This window comes from Dermochelys coriacea, chromosome 2 (assembly GCF_009764565.3).
Source record: "Dermochelys coriacea isolate rDerCor1 chromosome 2, rDerCor1.pri.v4, whole genome shotgun sequence".
NCBI lineage: Eukaryota > Metazoa > Chordata > Testudines > Dermochelyidae > Dermochelys > Dermochelys coriacea.
In genome coordinates, this window is record NC_050069.1 from 268,726,944 (window position 1) to 268,753,758 (window position 26,815).

A 26,815-nucleotide genomic window follows, 5' to 3' on the forward strand; every position below is an offset into this window, starting at 1 on the left:
TGTTTAAGGGCAAGGCTAGCTTTTTATTTCTTACCTTATTGCAGCAGAATGCATGCAATTTTATTTTACAGGCAGCTAATGATGCTTGCCAGAGATGATCTTATTACATCTCCATTCTATCTCACACTAAGAGTTCATTCAACAAACAGTACCTAGCCAAACCTGGATTAAGCAATTGGGCTTTACAATTGTCAGTATGGCAAAATGAAATGTTATTTCTACAGAGATAATATTCCTTTTCACTTAATGAGAAAGATACAACTTCAAAAAGACAGGCTAAAGCAGAAAATGTCAAAAATGTGACCTACATAAAGGAGAGAGCTTAAAAACAGCAGACGCTTGAGATGATAAAACTGAAAGATTCACTAAAGAGATTCAGCTTGCTGAAAAATCTTGTTTATAGATTTTAGATTATGTTTAGTACATAATGAAATATTACTCTCACTAGTACTGCATGACACATGTATTCATGTTACAGTGAAACTTGTACATGAAGCCATCCTTAATGTACTACCCCAAGGTCTTTATTAGATGTCCCACCTCCATTAAAGCAGTCATTTAAGGGGCTACGGCAGGGATCAGCAACCTTTGGCATGTGGTCTGCCAGGGTAAGCCCCTGGTGGGCCGGGCCGGTTTGTTTACCTGCCGCGTCAGCAGGTTTGGCCGATCACGGCTCCCACTGGCCGCAGTTCGCCGCTCCAGGCCAATGGGGGCTGTGGGAAGCGACGCAGGGTGAGGGATGTGCTGGCTGTCGCCCTCATTGGCCTGGAGTGGCAAACTGCGGCCAGTGGGAGCTCTGATCGGCCGAACCTGTGGACGCAGCAGGTAAACTGTCCTGGCCCACCGGGAGCTTAGCCTGGTGGGCCAAAGGTTGCCGATCCCTGGGCTACGATGTTGGGTCCTAAAACAGGCTTCACTGTTCTTATTTTAAAGTGGGGTGGGGGGGGAGAGAAGATAAGCAGAAAGTTGTGTAGTCTTCTAAACATTCACTTGCAAGTTCTTTCCCATTAGCACCCCCCTTAAACAAATGGTTAACTGCTAATGCGATCAGTGCTAAGGGAGGGAGGATTCAACTCCTGGGGCCACAAGTTCCGAAAAGGGATGAAACAACAGTGACTCTCCACTTAGAAGTTTCTCTAGTGCTCTTTTACTGAGCAGAAGATTATGATTCTGCATGAAATCATGCTCTCACCTGAGTGAATAAATCACTTTTGAGATGCTCATGACATTTCTGTTAGAGTGGTGAAAGCAGGAAAATTCTGTCAGGGGGCTGTCTGCAGGCTTCACTGCAGGACAAATTTTGTGGTGTCACTAGACACGCCTCCTCCCCATTATGAATGATTTTCAGAAGTGGAGTCAGAAACCCATATTGCTAACCAATCTTCAAGACACATCCTCCCCAACACACTGCAGCAGACAGAATTCTAGAGCCAAGAACTGTGAATAATTAACCACAAAAACTGATTTAACATTGTTTCAGAGTAGCAGCTGTGTTAGTCTGTATTCGCAAAAAGAAAAGGAGTACTTGTGGCACCTTAGAGACTAACAAATTTATTTGAGCATAAGCTTTCGTGAGCTACAGCTCACTTCGTCAGATGCATTCAGTGGAAAATACAGTGGGGAGATTTCTATACACAGAGATCATGAAACAATGGGTGTTACCATACACACTGTAAGGAGAGTGATCACTTAAGATGAGCAATTACCAGCAGGAGTGCGGGGGGGGGGGGGGAGGGGAGAAAATCTTTTGTAGTGATAATCGAGGTGGGCCATTTCCAGCAGTTGACAAGAATGTCTGAGGAACAGTGGGGGGGATGGGAAATAGTTTTACTTTGTGTAATGATCCATCCACTCCCAGTCTTTATTCAAGCCTAAGTTAATTGTACCCAGTTTGCAAATTAATTCCAATTCAGCAGTCATAGATACTAAGGTCAGAAGGGACCATTCTGATCATCTAGTCTGACCTCCTGCACAGCGCAGGCCACAGAATCTCACCCACCCACTCCTATGAAAAACCTCACCCATGTCTGAGCTATTGAAGTCCTTAAATCATGGTTCAAAGACTTCAAGGAGCAGAGAAGCCTCCCTCAAGTCAACCATGCCCCATGCTACAGAGGAAGGCGAAAAACCTCCAGGGCCTCTCAGTCTCTCATTGGAGTCTGTTTTTGAAGTTTTTTTGTTGAAGAAAAGCCACTCTGAGGTCTGTAATTGAGTGACCAGAGACTGAAGTGCTCTCCGACTGGTTTTTGAATGTTATAATTCTTGACGTCTGATTTGTGTCCATTTATTCTTTTACGTAGAGACTGTCCAGTTTGACCAATGTACATGGCAGAGGGGCATTGCTGGCACATGATGGCATATAGCACATTGGTAGATGTGCAGGTGAACGAGCCTCTGATAGTGTGGCTGATGTGATTAAGCCCTATGATGGTGTCCCCTATATAGATATGTGGACACAGTTGGCAACGGACTTTGTTGCAAGGATAGGTTCCCTGGGTTAGTGGTTCTGTTGTGTGGAGAGTGGTTGCTGGTGAGTATTTGCTTCAGGATGGGGGGCTGTCTGTAAGCAAGGACTGGCCTGTCTCCCAAGATCTTTGAGAGTGATGGGTCATCCTTCAGGATAGGTTGTAGATCCCTGATGATGCGTTGGAGAGGTTTTAGTTGGGGGCTGAAGGGGATGGTTAGTGGCGTTCTGTTATTTTCTTTGTTGGGTCTGTCCTGTAGTAGGTAACTTTCGGGTACTCTTAGGGCTCTGTCAATCTGTTTCTTCACTTCAGCAGGTGGGTATTGTAGTTGTAAGAATGCTTGGTAGAGATTTTGTAGGTGTTTGTCTCTGTCTGAGGGGTTGGAGCAAATGCGGTTGTATCGTAGAGCTTGGCTGTAAACAATCGATTGTGTGGTGTGATCTGGATGAAAGCTGGAGGCAAGTAGGTAGGAATAGTGGTCAGTAGGTTTCCAGTATAGGGTGGTGTTTATGTGACCATCGCTTATTAGCACCTTAGTGTCCAGGAAGTGGATCTCTTGTGTGGACTGGTCCAGGCTGAGGTTGATGGTGGGATGGAAATTGTTGAAATCCTGGTGGAATTCCTCAAGAGCTTCTTTTCCATGGGTCCAGATGATGATGATGTCATCAATGTAGTGCAAGTAGAGTAGGGGCATTAGGGGACGAGAGCTGAGGAAGCGTTGTTCTAAGTCAGCCATAAAAATGTTGGCATACTGTGGGGCCATGCGGGTACCGATGGGAGTGCCGCTGATTTGAAGGTATACATTGTCCCCAAATGTGAAATAGTTATGGGTGAGGACAAAGTCACAAAGTTCAGCCACCAGGTTTGCCGTGACAGGGAGGCAGTTTCCGCTTCACTTGCATACTGTATTTCTGTCACTTCCCTCTAGCACAATTCATTCACTGTAGAATATAGGCACCAACTTGCCGATTATACAAGCACCAACTTGAATGCTGAAGTGCACTGTGCTGGGGTTTTCCTGGTTCTGTCAGACTGGACCCCTAGCAGCGGGAGGCTCACCATTGTTTTTCTTGTAACATTTCACATCCATGGTAAGATTTTTTTTGCGAGAAGTGACAAGCTGCTTACCCATCTACATGAATAAGGACAATCACTACCCAGGGCTGCACTGGCTACCTTAAAATATTTACACATCTTAAATAATATGTGTACGGGGTTAGGAAGTGCTTAAACTCACGGGAGAGGCTTTGATGACATCAAAAAGCCAGGACAAGTGAAGCAGTTAAATCATCATATAACAGCCTCAATGGAATTGTTGCCCCTGGGCTGCCTCCATTATTTGCTATTCTACACAATACTTTTTGCATGGTCAGGCTTTCACAGGTGAGATGGCGCAGCTACCACCTTGTTAGTGGAAAGAACCCAAGAATTCTACTTGCAAGGGTTTCAATGGTTATTTACAGTGCTATAGAGATGCACGTGCACAAAAATTTTCCTTTCCTACCGTGGTGTTAACAGTCTTTGTTCACGTTGCATTCCCCCTTAGTACCTAGCTGGGTTTGAGGAAGCTAATAATCCAACCAGTGGACTACATTCGGTGCTGAATCATGGTCACATGCCACTTGAGGCACATTGTACATATGCTAAGACCACCAGGCAGTATTAAAGCCACAGTAAAAGAACTTTAAAGCCAGGCTTTAAGTAGAATTAATGCTGGTCATTCTGTCAAAACAGGAATCATACCAAGCAATCAAGAATACACAGAATATAGTCCCCTGCCAGGCTTCACATGACTATAAAGAGTTATAGTTTTAACACAAATTAACAAATCCATAATTACACAATTATCTATCAGGTTGTAACTGGGAGAATTCTGCAAAGCATTTCCCCACCAATATCAGTTTACACTCCTTCTGTGACCCTAGACAATGAATTTAGTGGCTGAAGCGTTCAACAGAACACAGTAACTTAAGTGAACACTGGAGAATATTAGCAAGAAGAAAATTATGAATCCAAAAGTCTGAATATTTGCAGAGGAAAAGTGACTCGGAGTTACAATAAGCCAGTCCGGAAAATGAAACATACGGTATGACTAATGTGGACACAGTTAAAAACAGCTCAAATTCTGAATTTTGGACACTCACTATGAAATGCTTGCAAACATGCTACAGATAAGAATTAACAACAAAATTATTCATAGAATAATTTCAACCTCCACATCACAGAAAACTGGTTCTGGATGATGTGTGAACATACAAGGCAAAATTTTAATAACTGATCATACAATTATTCACCTCAATGTTGTGGCATATTTTTAGTGAATTTAAAGTGAAAACCAGGGAGACCCTTTTATCCATAGCAGGGGGGTTTGCATTTTCACTGTGGGGAGCTCATCAAAACAGTCTGTGAATGGGGAGGAAGGTGGTCTGTGACAATTGTTCCTCTTCCACTGGAAAATATTTTCCCTTGGACTTAGCTTGCTGGCCCTCTTTTACTGATGGATCTCACTGGTGGCTGTCAGACGGCTCAAACATAGCGGGTAGAAAACATGTTCACTAGTTTGAGATCATAATGGAAAACAGAGAGTTCCTGACATCTTCTGAGAAGCTAGAGCCAGTGCAGGAGAATCTGGAATGATTCTTACGACGTTTTTTGTGCTTTTCTTTTGCCTTTTGGAAGGAACATACTTGTTTCCATCAGGAGACTGCTCCCTCTTCCTAGATGGTGTCTTTCTTTTGGGATGTAGGGCTGGATTTTCACAAACAGCTAGATGCCTAGCTCCCATTTATTTCAATGCAAGTTAGATGCTTATCTGCATCTTTAGATATGTAGATACATTTGAAAATCTGACCCTTAGCCCACAAGCAGGGGTCTGAGCCCCTCTGCTCCTTGTCTGTCCAATATGTAATTAGAGAAGAAACAAAGGGGATCACCCCTGAGAGAACCCAGATCCTGTTTTTGGAGAGAAAGGAGAGCCAGAAAAAAAATAGTCTTCTCAGTCAAAGGACTCCAAGATCCCCTGGAAAAAGTAAAGGAGGGGGATCAGAGAGCTTTTCCCCTTTGAGGAAGATTGGGCTGGGACTTCAAAAGGATTTTTGGACTTCCTGTCAAAGAATTCCCCAATTAATGAAGATTGACCTAACTGCCGGTTCGCAAGCACTTGTGACAGTGTCTCCAAGCAGTCTCTGAGGGGGGTGGGGGCGGGAAGGGGAAGAAATGCCAAATTCCAACAAGCCCATCCATATTCTAAGCCTTTTACTCCCTAGCAACAGAAGGATCTGCAGGCTGTGCCACTGGAACATTTGCAGCAAAGCTCCTCTTCTGAAGCTTCTTAGAGGTTCTCCTTAAAAACAGAGCACCACTTGGCCGTTTGTGTGCTTCAACAAACAGAGGGGAGAAACCTGGCAGGTGATCCCATTTCAGGAATGAAGCCTAGGAAAATATTGTTCCCTAGAAAGAAGATGGGGAGGGTTGATGGGAGAAAAATACTGCTTACTGCTGCACCAACATTTGTTTGCAAGAGACAGAATGATGATAGAGGTGCAAGAGCTGACCTACCTTGCTCTGCTTGCATGGCTAAAAGAGGCTTCATGGCCAAGTATGTAGAGCCCTGAAAATCTGAGTCTATCTGCTTTATATTTGTGGACCAGTTTCGGATAGCTGGCTCCAGTATTCGCAGGAAAAGAGTTGCAGATGAACTGTCTCAGACTGGGGGGAGAGGTCAGGATCTAGAACTTGCCATTCCTTAGGTATTTTGATTTAACGATCGTTTAAAGTGGAGCTCCCGAAGGAGGATGGAACACTATACCTTTTCCTCTCCAAACGTCTGGAAAAGAACACATTTATGTGATAGGAAGCCCCTGTAAATGCATGTAAAAGAAAGATACAGGTTAAGTGCCAGCAGCTTGCTCAGTCCTTCACTGACATAAAGAGACATACCTCCTGCCCCATGCAGATTTCCATCTAGTATAGACATGCAGTACACCACGCTGATGGTAGAATCTGGTAGAAGTGTTTGTTAAGGCTTTGTGGAAGAAGGTTTGAGACATTTAATGGATGAGGATAGAGGAGATAGGAAAAAGGAAGAGGAGAGTTAAGCACCCTCTCAATCACTGTAACAGTCTTTTTCTAACTGTTTTCCAGTGCAGAAGGAGAAACCAGGCTACTAAGTGGTGCATTGTGGTTGCTGCTTTTTCAAGTCAGGAAAGGGGACTAATGAAACTCTGAAATGGAAAAGCTTTAGTTTATGTCTCCTTTTCAGCCCCATGTCAATGCAACCTACCAGATGAGCCTGGATCAAAAACTGCAGAAGCTTCCTTTCCCCAGCTTGATCCAGACAGAATCGGGATCCATTATGCAATCAGCCACAATGACAAATGCAGTAATTAGGCCTTGGGAAATGTAAAGAGTCCTAGGAGCAGCAATATGCAGTCAAAAGGAACTGACGTCTTGTGGGTAATTCTGCTATATAAGAGACTTAAAGCATTAGCCTGGGAGCTCCACCGAGGCAGGATAGTGAGAAAAGGATCCCCACTCTAGCCTCAGAGGTTACCATCCTCCTCTCTGACCGCATTCAGCATCTGACGCGGATGTAAGCCAGGGTTATTTTTTTCTTCTGTTAAAAAATGTTTTACAGACTTCAGTCATCTGGCTTGGAATCATCTCTTCATCACCCCACCCCAGTCACTTGAGGGACACTCCAAATATCATTTTGGTCATGGTCTAATGGATTGTAAGTTACTACTTTTTAATCTTTACTAAGAGAAAGAGGGCAGCCAAAAGTGAAGTCTGTTTAATAATGCTGTTGGGAAACAGACTGAAGTCCACACAGTTAAAGCACACAAACTTCTCAGGCAATCATACAGCCAACTAAGGAATTGCAAATGGATAGCCTCACTAGTATTTTTCCCATTCAGGCCCACTGCTTTTCTTCCATGTGTAGATGTATTTTGACAGCGCGACTTCTGATGTTTCTGTCACTGTTAAACTGTTCCGTGACTCTTCCACCAATGCAAACAATGAGTCACGCACTCTGTAGGTCACAGTCCACCCAACGGACTCTCCTATGGAGTCTTTGCAGAATGAAGATTAGACTGCCGTGCTTGTCACTGATTCAAAGACTCCTTTGGATAGATCACTGTGGGGGAGGCCAACCAGCATTACTAGACAGCCCTACACAAACAACAGGCAAGGAAATGGTTTGCTCTTTTTATAAAGTCATTTTAAAGGGGTGTGTTGGGTAAAAGGTCTGGACTTTCAGTCCTGGAGACCAAAATTCTTTTTCTACAACCCTGGCAGCAACAGCACATGCTTCACCAAACTGCTCTCCTGCCAGTGCATCCTCAGCCCAGACCAGGAGGGACTGCCGCCAAGTGTCAGGTGAATTCCATTTCCAGAGACAGTACAATCTTTAGCACCTTTGCTAAGATTGTTTACCTGGGTGCTAATCAGCATCTACTGTGGTGAAGTAGATGTCTAGCCAATAATTATTTTAAAATTATTAACTTATTTCAGAGGTGCCACCAAAACAGCAATTTGGTAACAAATTTTGTTACTGATTGGGCTGAAATATGAATTTGTGACCCAGAGACAAAAGATTCTGTATCTCACTACTGTCATAGATGTGTCCAAGGAGGGAAATATATACATGAGAGGGGAAGGAGATGTAGTGAAACATATACATCACCCAATTCCTCTTCCCAGTATGGGCTGTCTCAATCTACAGCTAAATGTACATCAAAAAAGGCCAAGATATCCATATGTCAAAATGAGCTCAAAGTTTTTACCTTCTTCATACCCAGGAAGCAGAAACTATTTTTAACTGGACCAAGAATCCTCCTATCATAAAAGTGTTAACTGGATCCATCCCAGAGACATGTCTTGTCAGATTGAGCACAGAATTGGATGTCAAGAATGCCCCATTTTTAATAATGGTTCTGCTATTGACTTGCTGCATGGGTTTTAGGTAAGTAATTTCTGTGTCTTGAGTTTCCTCAGCTATAAAATAGGGATATATGTATCTACATCACAAGGGTGTTGGGATGACTAGGTATTTGAACTTAATTTGGAAAAAGTAAAGCCCTTTTAAGGTTTAATTATGACTATGATCTACCTATGCTATGATAAAATGTAAGGTATTCTGAAGCTTCATATGCAACAGGGGACAGAAGATCTTTACCTGGAATGATTCTTTGATCCCCAGAAAGTACACTGTTGATCAGCTGATAACGCTTCTCTAATGAGGGAAAGGCTCTTTCCTTCATTCATATCTATGAAACTCACGAAGGAGCCATCATTTTCAATTACTCTATTAAAGTCTAATACACCCATTTGCTTACAGTGATTCAAGATAAGGTCATGCCTCTTGAGAAAAATATTTTTAACTCCTACCAATCCCCAAACAGAAGGGATACAAGATTTGGGTTGATGTCTGTCTTATTTCACAAACAGACTGTGTCCTACCCACTCTTTTAGGATTGTTGGTATTTAATGGAGGGATCTGTGCACTCTAAAATAGGGCCAAGAAGATCTACAGGATATACAGGCTGGAGATTCCCAATTAAGGCAAATAATCTAATATGCAGTGGCTGTCTCTCTCAGACACCACATTAATGAACAAATCCCAAGGCTTTATATAAAAGTTTAGGCACCCTTTATGAGTACCACCATAATTAAATTTAGATGGGAAGTCCCTTGCCTCACACATAGAAAGAGGGTCCCTCCAGGCTGAAACTCAGCTATTCATCCTGATGGCAGCACATTTTAGACACAACTGAGCTATATCATTCAAGATATTAGATTAGCTTCTTATCTAAATGCCTGCTAGCTGTTTTATAGCAAGCTCCTGAAGAGCACTAGAAAAATCTTATTTGGATTTTAGCCATCCATTTAGGGGCTGCATTGGAAAAGATAGGCTGAGCAAACAGGGAGTATGTATACACTGCAATTAAAAACCTGGGGCTGGCCTGTGCCAGCTGACTTGTGCTCACAGGGCTCAGGCTAACAGGGTGTTTAATTTCAGGGTAGACATTTGGGTTTGGGCTGGAGAACAGGTTTTATAACCCTGCCAGGTGAGAGGTCCCAGAGGTCGGGCTGCAGCCTGAGCCAGAAAATCTGCACTGCAATTAAATAGCCCCTCAGCTCAAGCCAGCTGGCCTGGGCAGCAACAGGCATCTAATTGCAGTGTAGGCTTAGTTCCAGAGAGGCTTAGTTCCAAAACAATAAGCATTAAGTTCCTTCCAGGGTACACACTGTTTTACTGTTCAGTGAAGTGCTGCTCATCTCAAAGGATTCTAAAGCACTTTATAAAGCATATGCAGATAGCACTCCACCCACCACAGAAATGCAATAATTTCATGGGCGGAAAGTAACACAGGAGTTAACCTAATTAGACTGCAAACTCCTCTGGACAGGGGCTGTATTTTCCTGTGTGCACAATGCCTAACACAAAAGCACCATCATCCTGACTACACTACCACTACTAACAATGGAGTGAAGAATACTGCATCAACTGAAAACCACAAAGGGAGTTTGGGGAGGAAGGGAGGCAGAGTGCCATTACCCAACCTTGAATTTTTCCAGGACAGCAGGGTTAACCACCCTCCTCTTAGGGCATGGCTATACTTGCAGATGTAGAGCTCTGTGAGTTAAACCCGCCTTTGTAGAGCGCAGTAGGGAAAGCGCTGCAGTCTGTCCACACTGACAGAGCACTGGCATGGTCACATTTGTGGCACTTGCAGAGGCATTGGGAGCGGTGCATTATGGGCAGCTATCCCACAGAACACCTCTTCCTATTTTGGCGCTGTGGCTTGTGGGAAGGGGGCGGGGGCTGTGGGGCATTCTGGGTCCTGTCCCAACACCCCGTGATGCATTGGTTCGCATCCCAGCATTCCCTTTGCTTCCGTCCACATTTGGCACCATCTTTCAAAGTTTTTTGTACTGCGCGCTCTGTCTTCCCTTTTGGTCTGTGAGAATGGAGCCCGAACTGCTGAGAAGTATGCTGACAAGTCTCGTCAGCACGTCACGTTTGGCAGTCGAGTTATCCCTTATGATCCAAAGTGACAGTGAGGGCTCCGACGATATCGACTCGAGTAACGCATATGACACGAGTTTGCTTGTGGCATTCATGGACATGCTCACTACCATAGAACACTGCTTTTGGGCTTGGGAAACAAGCACTGAGTGGTGGGATCACATTGTCATGCAAGTCTGAGATGATGAGCAGTAGCTGCAGAACTTTCAGATGAGAAAAGCCACTTTCATGGGACTGTATGAGGAGCTCGCCCCTACCCTGCACCGCAAGGACATGAGATTGAGAGCTGTCCTGCTGGTGGAGAAGCATGTGGCGATTGCAATCTGGAAGCTGGCTACTGATTGGTTACTAACCAATTTGGAGTGGGGAAGTAGACCGTTGGAATCGTGTTGATGCAAGTCTGCAGGGCCATTAATCGCATCCTGTTCAGAAGAACCGTGACTCTGGGTAACGTGCATGACATTGTGGCTGGCTTTGCACAAATGGGTTTCCCTAACTGTGGAGGGGCAAGAGATGGCACACATTCCAATTCTGGCACCAGCCCACCTAGCCGCCGAGTACATTAATCAGAAGGCGATGTTTCCTGATGATTCTCCAGGCGCTTGTTAATCACCATGAGCGTTTCATTGACATTAATGCAGACTGGCCCAGAAAGGTGCATGACACACTCATCTTTCGGAACACTGGTCTGTTCAGGAAGCTGCAAGCCTGGACTTTTTCCCCAGACCAGAAGATCACTGTAGGGGAAGTCGAAATGCCCATTGTGATCCTTGGACACCCTGCTTATCCTTTAATGCTGTGGCTCATGAAACAGGGAGCCTTGACAGTAGCAAGGAGCAGTTCAACAGGCTGAGCCAGTGCAGAGGGAGCGTGCTTTTGGCAGCTGGAGCTCTCTGAATGGGAAGCTGGACCTGGCTGATGACAGCATCCCCACCATTATATCCACATGCTGTACCCTCCATAACATTTGTGAAAGGAAGGGTGAAAGATTCACTCAGGCATGGAACTTGGAGGTTCAACACCTGGAGGCTGAATCTGAACAGCCAGAGAGCAGGGCTATTAGGGGGGCGCAGCGCGGGGTTGCAAGGATTAGGGATGCCTTGAGGGAGCAATTTGAGGCTGAAAGCCACCAGTAATATCTGGTGCCCTGCACGGGAGTGAATTGCAGTGGTTCCAATGTTAGTAGGAATCTGTGTTTGCTACGCTGACTTGCAGTGCCTGTTTCTTTTCTGGGCTAAGGTATCTTTTACTTTATGTAATAATAAAGAATGTTTTCAAAGCCAAAAAATCCAATTTACTGAAAAGAAAATTCATTTATTGAAAAGAAACAACTGCTTGAGAAACAGAAAGGGCAAGCAGCTGGGGTGGGGAATGGTACAATCACAGATTTGCATATGTCCTGTTACCATACTCAGCCTTCCTGTCTGAAGTGCTGTGCAATGAGTGCTGCACTTCAGGATGGCTACACTGCACGGTGATGGGGGTTGAGTGCAGAGGGTAAGGGTCACAGTCTTCAGTCTGGGTGGTGAAGCTACAGGAGTTGGAGGCAGCTGGTGGTGGTAAGAACCTGGATGTTGGGGAAAGTGGGTTGGAGGTGACATGGGAGCACAAGGGAAAGAGTTTTGGGACAAGGGCTGTAGGGGGGGTTGGGCACGATAGTGTTCCACCTGCATGGCTACAAGCGCCTGGATCAATTCCGCTTGGTGCTCCATTATGCTTATCAGCCGATCCATGCTTTGCTGCCAGAGCACTGCGCATTTGTGCCGGTACTCCTCGTTCTGCCGGTGGATCCTCCTTTCACTGTCCTGCCACTCCTGCACCTTTAGATTTTCATTACTTGAATACTGCATTACTTTATGCAACATGTGTTCCTTGCTTCTATGTGGCCTCTTTCTGATTCTTTGGAATCTTTCGGCCGGTGATAACATGGACGGCTGATGTCTCAAGGTTGCATCTATAAAGGCAAAATGCAACACTTAACAGAGGCAGTATTGTTCACAGCAGTCAGAGAAATGATTCCCCTGTACTTAAGGGCAAGCACAGTCTACACAATAGTGTAAGTTGCCCGTCCCAAAGTGAGTGCACATAACCCACAGGAGCCCCAAAATGGTGAGTAAGCACAGGATCAAACGTGACTGATTGTTTCATGACTGTACTGTCCTCTGGGTTTCTGTGCCTTGGGAAGAGCCAACAGTGGCAGGGGGCCCCGACACTGAACACTGTCTCCACATTTTCCACAGGAGTTCATCCTGGAAGATATCTCGCTGCTGAGGGTGACCTGGGAAGCAAGGGAGGGTTTTCTACTGCAATGCGGATTCCGCCCTGGCCCATATGCAGCTTGCCTGTGGGCAGCAATGGTCCCCCTGCCCCTCACGGCACCGTGGCGTGGACAAGTTAGCCTTACTGGGACAAGGAACACAATGGCTCTCCTGAGAAACCTGCGCAAGCGCATTGCCCAAGTTCTGGAAGAGACCTCTGAAGAGATCACTGAGGCTGATTACCACGATGTGAGAGAGCATATCAACGCCCTATTCCGTATCTAGGCATGCATGCAACCCTAACCCTCCTCACCCCAAGAGCCCGCACCGAAAAAACTTCCTTCCCAAAATAAAAGCCGCTTACCGGGAACCTCCTCTGATGTTTGTCCTTCCCCAAGCACTGGCTGCCACAACTGGCTACCTTCCTCCTGGCTTGAGAACAGCTCCTGGCTGCATTCATCTAGGGATTCCGGGATGTCTTCCTCCATCTCAGCACCCTCTCTCCCGCTTTGCTCCTCCTCCTCCTCCTGCCTTGTTGAACTGGGCTCTGAAGTGTCCATGGTGGTACTTGGAGTGAAGGTGGGGTCGCCCCCAAGTATCACGTCCAGCTCTTTGTAGAAACAGCAGGTCGTAGGGGCAGCACTGGAACGGCTGTTTGTCTCATGGGCTTTGTGGTAGGCATTCCGCAGCTCCTTCACTTTAACCCTGCACTACAGTGTATCCTGGTCATGGCCCCTTTCCATCATGTCCCTTGATATTTGCCCGAAGGTATCGTAGCGCCTACAGCTGGAGCGCAGCCTCCTTCCCCCAAACACTGATGAGGTCCAGTATGGAGATCGCCTGGAGGCATGGTCACCTGGAAAGATTCACTGAGAGCATTCCAAGCCTGGCTGAACAAACAGGAAGGGGATTTTCAAAATTCCCAGAGAATTTAAAGGGTGGGTCTGACGGTTGGTCACCTGAGGGCAGGGCAGTAGAGTTCAAAGTGATGACCAGAGTGGCTAGCACAGGCATTGTAGGACACTTCTGGAGGCCGATCAGAGCAGACTATAAGACCAGGGCATCCAAACTGGCGCTGCGGCACTCCAGCAGGGGTGCAGCAAACGTTACTCCACTTGCCAAGGTGGAGTACCAGCAGCACTGTAGCCACGGAGTCAGAGCCCTCTACATGCCTTGCCAGTGTGGACGGGTAGTGAGCCCGGGACTCCTTCATTGTGCTGTAACTCGCAAGTATAGCCAAGCCCTTAAATAATACATTGGATACTTAATGAGCACAGATATTTGGGCAGTCAGTTTTAAATCTGGTCTGAAAGGGGTCATTTTCAGATGGACGAATGCCAGCTGCTAATATATATTTAAGGGAAACTAAGAATCAGAGAAGGGAAGTGCTTATGGCTCATACTATCATGAGGTTCACCACAAATACTTACGTGCTATATTATGGGTGTCGATGTAGATATCTGGACAGATATATTTGTGGATTAGCTATCCTAGGTCTCAGATGGACATCTGTCGGATGTGTCTATATGCTGTGTTTGTTGAGTTAACTTTGTCACTGAGGGATCTTCCAATACAGACCCAAGGTGCCAGGATGTGGCGAGGGGAAGAGAAATCAAGAAGCAAGTTGTCTTCTATGCATGTTCCACTCAGGTCAACTTGTGAGTCACTGACTCAGAGGACGGGGGCGGGGGGGGGGGAGCACAACTTGTTGGGTTTGCTTAAGACTGGCCCCAAGGATCATAAAGTTCTAGTTCTGATGCACTCTTGAAACCAGAGATTTTATCCCATTTTTCCTTAACTAGGTAAAAAAAATTATCCAACATTACATCTCTCAGTTTGTAGCTGGAGAGTTTTTTGCTACTTAAAATGATGGAGACTCTCCTAGTCTTTCGAGGAGGATATCGTAGCAAGTTTCTGGACTTCCACCTGAGATTTTGACGGCATTTAAAGCAATTCCCCTTTCTATAAGGACACTACAGGGAGAAGGTGAAAGAGGTAGAGAGGTCGATTTTACCCATGAGTTCTCAAGCAAACAAATTCCTTGAACTGGCCAAGTATTCTTACCCTTAAGAAAACTGGAATATAGGAACTGCCAAATTGAATCAGATGCTAGATCCAGCTAATTTAGTCTTACAGTGACCAATAACAGATGCTTCACAGGAAGATGCAAGAACCTCACACAGAAGGCAGATGTGGGAACATCGGCTATTAGGTCTTATCCTGATCTCTAATAGCTGCAGATTGGCTTAAACCTTGAAACTCTGGTTTAATACCCCTTCGAAAACTTGTTCTAACAACTCGGGATATTCTTGATATCCACATAGAATGTACAATACATTTTTGAATCTTGTGAAGTTTGTGCCCTCAATGACATTCTGTAGCAATGAGTTCCACCATCTAATTACATGTTGTGTGAAAAAAATATTTCCTTTCATCTGTTTTGAATTTGCCATGTTTTAATTTTGTTGAATGTCCCTCTGTTTTTGTGTTATGAGATGGAGGAAAAGAAGTTCCCAGTCTGCTATCTCTAGGACATTATTGTATATACTTCCTTCATGTCCCCTCTTACTTGTATGCTTTTCTAAGGTAACAATCCTCATCTTTCCGATCTTGATTCAGCAAGATTTTTTCAGGTCCTTGATCATTTTTGCTGCCCTTCTCTGAACCCCCTCCAGTTGTGCAATATTCTTTTAAACACTGAATGGCCAATACCGCACACAGAACTCCAGATGGGGCCGCACCACTGATTTATATAAATCTTTTATAATATTCTTCACATTATTCACCATGTCATTCCTTATGCAACTTAACATCTTGGTAGCAATTTGAGCATGGCTGCAAGGTGAGAAGAGGTCCTCATTCAACTGTCTACTGGGACACCCAGGTCCCTTTTGTGCTTTGACACAGTTTAGAATTCTGTACGATGTATGTGTAGTTTAATGTTTTCCTCCAATGCATTTCTTTGCATTTGTCAACCTTGAATTTCTGATTGATCTAGCTGATTTAGGACTCTCTGTAGTTATCACAGTCCTCTCTGGTCCTATCTAACCTAAATAAATTTTGTCATCGGCAAAATTTTCCAAGTCACTGTCCACAACCCTCTTTCCATACCATGAAATCTATTAAAATATGGGATCTAGTACACAACTTTGCAGCCCCTACTAACAACCTTTTATCATGATGAAAACTGAACATTTAATCCTCTTTGCTTTCTGTCTCCTAGCCACTAGTTTTTGATTAAGGACAATACTTTACCTCTCACCCCATGACTCCTTAGGTTCTTTAGTAGCCTCTTGTAGGACTTTGTCAAAGGCCTTTTAGAAGTTCAAATACATTTTGTCAGCTGATGGTTCTTCATCCACTACTTTACCGATATGATTAGTGAAACACTATTTTCCTTTGCTGAAACTTCGCTGGTTAGACCTTTTCATATCATGAGCTTCCAAGTGGTTTTTTTTTTTTAATTGTTTTTTAACATCATTTGAACTGAACTGCCAGGTAAAGATGTGAGACTTAAAGGCTTTTAATTCCCCAGGATCACCTCTAGAACTTATTTTTAAAAATATAGGTACAACATTTGCTACCCTTCAATCCTCTGAAACAGCAGCTGCTTTCAATGAAACATTGCATATTTTGTTAGCAGCTCAGTTACTTCATACTTAAAGCTCCGTAAGAATTCTTTGATGGACCATCTCGGCCCAGTGATTGATTGCATTTTTATTTATCAATTTGCTTCTGCACCTCCTCTTCTGACACCTCAATCTCAGAGTATCTCATCATTGTTACCAGAAAAAAGTTGGTCAAGGGTAAGAAATTCCATGACATTTTTAGCACTGAAGAAAATGCAAAAAATCATTTAGCTTCTCAGCAACATCCTTTATTACTTCCTTTAACCTAGTCATCCTGTAAACCCACTGATTCTTTTGCAGCCTTCCTGCTACTTTTATTTTTATTTATATTATATTTATGTATTTATTTATATTTTACACACACACACACACACACACACACACACACACACACACACACCCCCACCCACCCCCACCCCATTTTGGTGCTGGCTCAGCACCTGTATGATGTGCGAACAGAAGAGGGGTAACCTCACAGTCTTTGAACAGTACCAAAATTTGTCACCTTTGCTCATTTCACATTGCCCAACAGGTAGGTGCCTGACTCCTCCTCCTGGTGTGCTAAGAATAAAGCTACTTGGCAGTGCCACCAATGAGACAAGGGGTTAACTGCACCAAGGTAGTTACCACCACACTTGGACTAACAAATAATTCAAACTCACATAAGCAAACAAATTAAAAATAACTATAAACTGTATGTAACAATTTGAATAAAGAGAAATAATCAGTAAATATATTCAATGATTAAAATGATTAGAGATATTTATAATGCTTTTTAATTACTATCAGCTATGCTGTCAAGCACACTAGGTCAAATGACCACACACTCTCTAAAGTTCCTAACCAAAAGTGATTCTCCCCTCAGTTTCGTCCACCTCTCACGTCTCAGGTACCCAGATGGTGCATATAGAGATATGCTGCAGGCCCATAAGGAAATGCTGTTAGAAACAAACTTTAGAATTATAGAAATGTAGGGCTGGAAGGGACCTCGAGAAGTCATCAACTCCAGAGCCCTGTGATGTGATAGAACCAAGTAAACCTAGACCATCCTTGACAGATATTTGTCCTACTTGTTTTTAAAAGCTTCCAATGATGGACTCCACGACCTCCCTTGGAAGCCAATTCTAGAGCTTAACGACCCTTATAGTTAGAAAGTTTTTCCAAATATTTACCCTAAAGCTCCCTTGCTGCAGATTAAGCCCATTACTTTTTGTCCTACCTTTAGAGGACATGGAGAACAACTCATCACAGTCCTCTTTAAAACAGCCCTTAACATATTAAACTTATCAGGTCCAGCCTCCATCTTCTTTTGTCAAGACTAAACGTACACAGTTTTGTTAACCATTACTCATAAGTCAGGTTTTCTAAACCTTTTATCATTTTTGTTGCTCTCATCTGGACTCTTTCCAATTTGTCTACATCTTTCCTAATTTCCCTATTACTTATTGCCTGCTGTAATTTATACTGTTTATTGGTTTTATGAGCATCACATTTCCAAATTTTGAAGGATTTCTGTTTGGCTAAAAAAAAAAAACAAAAAACTCTTGAACCTAATCCTGTCATACTTGCTCCCAACATTACAGTATCACTACTGTAAAATGCCATATTTTGGACTATTACTGAAGAACACAGTAACCCTTTTTTTATAAGGGTAACTCAGATGAATCCGATTATTTAACTAGCTGCAGTTTTCCCTTTACAAAATCATAGATCCACTCTGGTCTTTGACCTTCTCTTGTGCTCTTCTAAATAACCTCATTTTTTCAGGGGATTGGGAAGAGAAGAGAAGAGACTAATGCTGGGCTCCAGAGATGGACATGGTTTCAGTTCAATTTAATGAAAACCATGTGGGTCACTGAGCATCACTCTGCTCATCCGATGAAACCATTTATTCTAATTGTAATAGGGGAAGGGTAGCAGAATAAATCCATGATTTAGCATAGTACTACAATTTGTCTCCATTATCTTCCTGTTTCTGAAACTCACAACTTTGGGTTATCATGGATTCTTAGGTCCTTCTCGCCTCACATACAGGCTCTCTCCAAATCTTGTCATTTCACTCTTAAAACATTTCTAAAATCTGTTCTTTCCTTCATAGTCCCACATCACAACTCTCATATTTGAGCTACTACAACCTTCCCTATCACTCCATCTGTTCATCCTTCCTGATATATACTTCTCCACTCTTCAGTTTAAAATGCAGAAGCTAAAATAATCTCTTTCCAGATGCTCTGACCAAGTCACCATCTTCCGAACCCAAAGACCTTCAGTGTCTCCCTATTATTGAATCGTAGGACTGGAAGGGACCTTGAGAGGTCATCTAGTCCAACCCCCTGCACCCATGGCAAGACTATATTATCTAGACCATCCCTGACAGGTGTTTGTCTACCCTGCTCTTAAAAATCTCCAATGGTGGAGATTCTACAACCTTCCTAGGCAATTTATTCAAACGCTTAACCACCCTGACAGGAAATTTTTCCTAATGTCCAACCTAAACTGCCCTAGCCTCAGAGGTTAAGAACAACAATTTTTCTCCCTCCTCCTTGTAACAACCTTTTATGTACTTGAAAACTTATGTCCTCTTTCAGTCTTCTCTTCTCCAGACTAAACAAACCCAGTTTTTTCAAACTTTCCTTATAGGTCATGTTTTCTAGATCTTTAATAATTTTTGTTGCTCTTCTCTGGACTTTCTCCAATTCGTCCACATTTTTCCTGAAATGTGGTGCCCAGAACTTAACACAATACTCCAGTTGAGGCCTAATCAGCACAGAGTGAAGCAGAATTACTTTTTGTGTCTTGCTTACAACCCTCCTGCTAATACATCCCACAATTATATTTGCTTTTTTTTGCAACAGTGTGACACTGTTGACTCATATTTAGCATGTTATCCACTATGACCCCCATATGAGCTCTATTTGCTCATATAGCCTGCAGTTGTGCCAAGTCACAGAAGTTGCCAAACAAAACTGCATCATACAGTAACATACGATAATGTTAGCCATTCTGGTCTCAAAGTGCATTTTTCTTTTATAATAAGACACACCCTTTATATGAAACACACACACTACATTAAATAAATACCCAAGCAGATGTGTAGTTTCATCTGTCATCACTTCTTCCCCTGGCCTTAATCAATCAATCAGGATGATCTTCTCTTTCCAACTCTTACCTGGCTGTGGTGGATGAGGGGGGGGCATCTGGTGGTGCATCATAGGGTATGGAGGGGGCTGCTGATGAGGCAGCATGCCTGGATGACCTGGTGCCCCAAGTGGGTTCATGCCAGGCCCACTGGAATGCTGGTGTGATTGTTGTGTGTTCTGACTGTGCTGCTGCTCCATTTGCTGGCGAGCCCTTAACTCTGCATATTTCAGCTGCTCCATGTGGAAGTTCTGTCGCTCCGTCAGCAACTGCTGCCTCTGCTGTTCTAACTGCAGTCAAGAGAAAAAACATTCGAGTTAGAAATGTGTAAAGATGGAAGAAGTTCTCCCTACAATGCTAGAAATTCTTATCACCAATTGGGAACTTACCTGCTCGGCTCACCGCTATTTTCCAGTCAGGATGACAATATGTGCCATTAAAGAGGGATATTGTCTGTTACCATCCACAGCAGTTAGTTAACTCTACCATGGCGTTTCCATTACAGGGAACACCATGGCACAACAACTACAATTTAACCCAAGATAGACTGTAAACGTTCACCTCCTCCCACTTCTGCAAGCAATCGCTCTCCCCTCTGATCCAATCTCCTCCCCATGTTGCACTGTGGGAAAGATCATCACTAAGAAGGAACTGGATACAACCACAGGAGTTTTCTATGGAAAGACTTCACCACCAAATTCTACCCCAACAACATGTGCTCACAAAATTCATACAGGGTCCTAATTCTATGCCTAGATTTCCAGAGTGACAGCTATGCCTCAAGACACCCCTTAACCGTTGATTTGGATTGCTGAGGCTAATACTGTTTCATGTTCGGACCAGCTGCCTTTTCCTTAAACTTTTTAAAAACATGTTATTGTGGTTTCAGTACAAAGATTTGTAACAAGTAACCTAGATGATGAATAAAAGCCAGCCGCAGAAGATGCTTCTTACTATGGGGCTGTTACTATGCTGATCTTCTCATTATGGTTAGAAAAGCTCATATGTAAATCTTAGCTAACTCTAAGCCCAGCAAAGCGTAAGAGATAAGTGTGTCTTTGTACCTCTAAATGTTTTAATCTAGTTGAGGTATACCACAACATAGCTTTCGCCAGATCCATCCAAACCCCCTTCTATTCAGTTAGTCATGAAAGAAAAGCAAAAAAGTGGGGAAACTGGATTTTGGAAAGTCACCTATAAAGTTTACCAGTTTGATACCCGTATTTTAAAATGCATCCGCCCTGTTAGCCAGGAAGCTGATCAGAGTCCAAATACCAGCCTCTGAGACATGCTGCTCATAAATTCCTTTCCCAGTTTCTTTGCAATCTCAACACAGGTGAATTACGCTCTGTGAAGATGAACTGCCATGTCTAGATACAAACTAAACTCTTCTTTCCCTTCCCCAGGAAGAATGAAACAAAAGAGAGATGTTGTGATTTTTCAATAAAAGCAAAAACATCCTCTCCACCCCAGAAGCTAAATGCCTGTTCAAATAGAAGCATTTAAAGCTACAATACAAACTATGGGGTCTAAAAAACAGTTTGTCTGCATTCAGAGTCCTTTGCTTATTGCAAACATACTTTAAGATTTCTAGAAGATTTCCACTCCACAAAACATTATGCAGCAGACTGTTCACTACCACCGAAATGTGAGTGAAAAAACACTCGGCCACAGAGCATGCATTCACCAACAGAACCAGATGGGGACCAGAGCCAATGAATAATGCATAGCTCTTGGGGGGGGCAGGCTGTTTTTCAGCATGTAATGACCACAATGTGTTTATTCATGCTGTCATGATTTCTTTGTCCTTGACCAATTTGACACTTTACCAGGAGGAACGTGCTACAATGAAAAGACAAATACACCAATGGTGTAATGGTGCATGTGTGAAAACAGAAACAATAGGTGGCAGCCAGTTCACAGCAGAATTGCCTTAAAGTCCCTGAGAGAAAGGCTTAATAAAAAGATACCACTGGAGCCTACTTTCATATTCCAACACATTCCTGCTTCTCCATCTGCAGGCCACCTTCTCTTGGTGCAATACATGTAAAGAGGGCAATCCAGAAGAATGTCATTACAAACTTCCCCACAATGCAAACACAAGTCTAGCAATGTGCATCAAATCTAAATGCTGATGAAAGCTTTTCCTCTACACATTTCCCGCTTTGGGATGGCAAAAAGGATAGGGGGACAAGAGATAGACAGAGTCACACAAAAGAGACTCATGAAAGTTGAAGGCTAATGTGAACATACATGAGCTGTGATGCAAGTCAGGCCTAAAATTGATTCACAGCCCAACGCAGCAGGTTCCACATGCTAGCTCTGAAACTGCTGATCCACACTTCTGGAGAAAGACAGATTTAAAAAGACATGTACCATATTGTTATGTCCATAGAATTAGGCTTCAGGAGGATTTGTCATCAATAAACGTAAGTTTTCCGTCGAGGCAGATCAGTATGCCAGTACGCATGCATTTACCTTTCAATTGTCAGAGCCAGGTGATAACCTGACAATGACAAATCATAATGCATCCGATGAAGTGAGCTGTAGCTCACGAAAGCTTATGCTCTAATAAATTTGTTAGTCTCTAAGGTGCCACAAGTACTCCTTTTCTTCATACAGGAGCTAAATTAGATTGTCTCAACCTGGGTCACAGTGCACATCTGTCCACATCACAAACCAATGCAAGAACAATTTGACTCATGGAGGTGACAGGAAATGGAAAAAAGTGCTATAGGAGTGACAGAAGGTTCTTCAGTACATTTGCTGCAAACATCTACAACAGGAAAAGGTTTAGAATGGCATAATGTTTTCAAGCTGCCTCAAAAAGATGCACAATTAGAAATGACTTATAAATATCTATCTAATATGTTCACACTACAGCAGCCATCACTGGTTCATCATTCTACCTCCCACACTGCCTTTCCATGACAGTAAAAAGAGTGCATTCATTCATATGTTAGCACAATTTCTGGGTCAACAATGCTGCTATCAACAGAATCTCCAGTTACACATAATCAGCACTGAAATAGCTTCAGATTACAAATAGAACAAAATGCGTTATGCATAAAACCTCCTCCCTCCTACCCCCCAGCCGTGCTTGCAGATTTCTTTTTAACAGTTACAAGCACTTGACCTTTACTCTAATAGAGGGCTGAGACAGCTCAAGTGGAGCTGTATGGACATGTGGGTATGGAACCCACCACAGTACAGAGAAACTTCTGTTTTAGTTAAATTTAATTACTCCACTAAACATCCAGAGTGTCAGCGGCATATAGCTGAATTTTGGCCACCAGGAGCCAGGGGGGAACTCATACATAGAATGTTAAGAAGGAAAATGTCAGGCTGCCTCAAAATGAAGAAAAAAGAAAGAAAGGCTGTCACTATAATGGAGTTTTCCCCCTAAAGATAAGAAAATCTAAAGAGAACCTTTTCAACTATGTTATGGCCATTTCTTTAGTTGACAATCAGTGTCAGAGGCAGACACGCACAGTGAAACAGCTGAGGATACTAGGCAAAGAAGAATCTCTTGTTGATGTTCTTTTCTGATAAGAGTTTGACAAAGTGTGGTCTTTTATCAGTCTGACTAATGCTAAGATGTGAATGTAAATTCCATTAAATTCACATGTGAGGACTGTCACAGTGTCACAGGAATTGCATCTGTATCTCTCCCACTGCACACCCCCACCCCGACAGTCCACTCCAAGAGTGTCCAGCAAGGTCTTCAGCTGTCACATATAACTGGCAGGGACTCTTGTGCCACTGCTTTCTGACTGAAGATTTTGAGGCTGCACAGCTCCCTGCCTTACACTGTGATACCCTCAGCAAACCAGTCTGCCTAAAGGCCAGCCCCTGTGCGATGCTTTCCAAGGACTACGAACAGGGTGTTACCAGCAGTTACAAGTTACCATGCCGCTATGTCTATGCAAGCACATTTATTCTTTCTCCAAACTTTCTGCAAGGGTTGGGGCACCCCTTGGATAGAAAGTCCTGACCATTTGCTGGATCAGAAAGAAAGACCTGAAAGCTTTATTTATATATACATACACACACACACATATACATACACACACACACATATACATACACACACACACATATACATACACACACACACACATATATATTTTTAACCAAAAGGCCTTTGTTTCCTAGTTTCTGAAAATCCAGCTTGAATGAGGGAATCTGTGCAAACCACTGCAGGGTATGGTACCTCTCTAGAGTTATTTAGTTTCAGTGATTCACCTTAATCACATCCCACTGTTTTTAGTTCCTGTAGGAGCTGTGATAACCCTTCCCCATGGCGCAGAACACAATCATACAGAAACCATTTGTAGATTTAATACAATATAGTCCCCCAAAATATTGCCTACTATTGCAATATCTGTCACAAAGGCAAGTATGGAAAACCCAGGAATTACAGGTAAATATCCCATAACCTCATCTACTTCTACCACCACGCTACCCACAAAGAGAAAAAACCAACTACTCCACCAGGATATGCAAAAAAAGGGATGAAAAACTTAACTTTGAGCTCACCACTGAAGTAGTCAAAAGGATACCATGTCTCATTCAAAACAACAGCTGAACAATATGTCAGAGGGTGATTCAGTGAATGCTGCATATCCTGCAAAGACAATCTCTCTTTCCCTGGTATTTGTGATTCTAATTGTGCACAGCAAAGAAATTACTGAGTGTTAAAACAAAAGACTCAAGAAGCCACCAAAAAATCACTAATTTATTACTATTAATTTGTATTAGGACTGTCATGTTTCAAACTATCAGAAACGAAACTAAACCCGGGTCTTAGCCCCCACTAGTAAGCTAAGTCTATTCCCAAGACAGAATGCTGATTCTTTGATCAGCAATCACCTTATCCTGCTGCTCAACTCCTCCACTTTTTCCTCCATTGTCTCTACTCATTGCCTTCCATGCCAATCTGAGCTTCTTCCCAGAGCATTGTCTTCCTGGTCCCCTTGCCTCTGTCTCATTTTCTTAGCTTCCTTTTTCTGTCCCGTTTGACCTGCCATTTTCCTATTATTTCTCATCTTTCTCATCATTCCCATCCGTGCCTATGATTGCATCATCTTCTTTGCTCTCCCCTCTCTTGGAGCTCCCCATTCTTTCTCCAGCTCAGAGATCTGTTACCTACTCAGGGAGTTCCTCCACAGTGTAAAGTGCACTGTGAAGATCAGGGAGCTGAATGCTGCCCACAGGAGTGTACCCACTCTGCTATTCAGGTTGAGCAGAATACTGACTAAAAGCAGAGAGGAAGTGAGAATCTCAGGGGAGCTAGAAGAGCAAATCCCACAAAAGAACTGGAGAAGCAGACTGAAAGACCAAAATAGGTGTTTGATCTAAAACCAGGGGAGTACAGAAAAGGCAGAGGTTTGGTGTTCTAGAGACCATACCCCAACAATGTATGAAAAGCATCTCCCCACCCCATTCCCTGTGGAGGAAAGAATAGCCATCCTTGAATTTGCCGCTCTCCCTCTACTCAGCAGATATAATCTCTGCACAAGCTCTGCAAATTTTCATCCCAGAATGAATACAGGCTGGGGGCAAGAGGCAAATTAGGGGCCAATGCATAATAGATAGTCCTAACTCACTCTTTTACACTACAGAAGAGATCCTGGGTAGACACATCAGAGAGGTGAATTGAACAGCTTAATATGAGTAACTATGAATTCTAAGGGTACGTCTATACTGCAGTTAGACAGCAGTGGTTGGCCAGTGCCAGCTGATTCTGCTGGCACTAAGGGACTGTTTAATTGCAGTTTAGACATTCAGGCTCTGTCCAAGCTCTGGGACCTTTCCACTTGACAGGGTCCTAGAGCCCTGGCTCCAGCCCAAGCATGAACATCCACACCAAAGTTAAACAGCCCCTTAACCAGAGCCTGAGTCAGCTGGCATGGGCCAGCCGTAAGTTTTTAATTGCAGTGTAGATATACCTAAGGTGAGCTAACAAGAGTTGTATATTTAAAGGGTCAGGAACAGATGAAATTGCTAATACACCAGCTGTTTTGACATGCAGAGACCTCTCTAGCCATTGGCTTGCTATAGGATATCAGAGAATTAGTCTCCTGCACTTACTGCCTCTTTTTCTCTGTCCATGATTGTTTCCAGCTCTTCAAAATGACGAAGTTTGATCTCCAGTTTCTTCATTTGTGTTTCCACCAAGAGGGCTACCAAGGACTTGATCTTTCGCTCTTCCACTGCTGCTAGGTGCTAAGGATAAAAACCACAAAAGTTAACACCCTCCTGCATACACAACCTTTACAATATAGACCGTTCAGTGCTTTAAAGGATTGAATAATTACAAATTGTGTCCTAGATTTTCCATTTGTTAACTTTAACCAAATATTTATTTTCTTTTCATTTTCAATCCTTTATCTTCCCAATGATAATCCTTCTAGTATTTCTGAAGTCTTTAGTCAAAGTAGATAGATGTTAAGCTTATATATAAATGAATACTGTACAAGCTCACCCCCACCCCCCAGACAATTTGATTTTGCCTTAAAACCATCTGAATTTGAGAACAACTGGAGTGGAGGTTTTAAAATGGAAGAGCGAGGGGTAACAAGTTATCAAAGGGCAAAAGATTTAGGGTGGCTCAGTTATATGTGATCTAAAAAGTCTACACTATTGTGGTGTCTGTGAGGCTACTACACAGAAAGACACTCAGGAAGACTGAGGAAATGACAGATATACCTCGGCCATTCTAGAGACCTTTGCTCAAATGAACTGGAGATTATGTAACTAGTTAAAAGTGGATCCCACTACAACATTCAACAGCAAACAAGTAGAATTACAATTTTGCCCAATGCAGCAGTTCCATTTCAACCAGGGAGAGAGTCTACACAGCCTTAAGTTGCTATACCTCACTGTCAGTGTATAAAGTTTGTTGAAAGGTTATATAAAAGAAACCCCTGTTTTTCTTTACAACCAGTTTACTGCATTGCTCTTCTATGAAAAACTGAAGCTATATTCAAAATTTAAGAGTTCAAAAACAGATTACAGACAAAACCAATGGGCCTCAAATATCTCCCTCAAGTTTTATCTTTACTATTGCAGATAATCAGATGTACACCTAAGGATGATTAATTATTTAAATACATGACATCTAAATGAATGTCTAGTGCTCTCAAGCACTGCTTGACTATTTCAAGTTTAAAATGTAAAAAGACAGAAGGATGAGCACTTTGACCACACATACTAGCTATTGTTACAACTCACTGCTCAAATACAATCCGCCTCCCGCCCCTCAAAAAACAGTTGCCCATCTTTTGTCAC

General features: G+C 43.1%; 2 protein-coding genes across 2 annotated transcripts in view; both read right to left on the minus strand.

Annotated features, from left to right (window-relative positions):
• Positions 1-26,815, minus strand: part of SMARCC1 (SWI/SNF related, matrix associated, actin dependent regulator of chromatin subfamily c member 1) — a 188,956-nt gene that overhangs the window by 20,515 nt on the left and 141,626 nt on the right. The window contains 2 exon segments of the mRNA XM_038389503.2: positions 19,554-19,812; positions 25,616-25,750. Coding sequence (XP_038245431.2) covers positions 19,554-19,812; positions 25,616-25,750 — 394 coding nt within the window.
• On the minus strand, positions 11,794-14,721 carry LOC122459080. Its single transcript, XM_043509827.1, has 3 exons — positions 14,186-14,721; positions 13,120-13,645; positions 11,794-12,451 (listed from the first exon to the last, which is right to left on the minus strand). Exons 2-3 carry the CDS (start codon positions 13,313-13,315, stop codon positions 11,808-11,810), a joined length of 840 nt encoding a protein of 279 aa, XP_043365762.1. The 5' UTR covers positions 13,316-13,645; positions 14,186-14,721; the 3' UTR covers positions 11,794-11,807.

Coding starts and splice junctions, on each gene's coding strand:
- LOC122459080 (XM_043509827.1), bottom strand. CDS start 13,315: ATGGACACTTCAGAGCCCAGTTCAACAAGGCAGGAGGAGGAGGAGGAG. Junction 12,452..13,119: donor AACATCAGAGGAGGTTCCCG/GTAAGCGGCTTT, acceptor TTGCCTTTATAG/ATGCAACCTTGAGACATCAG.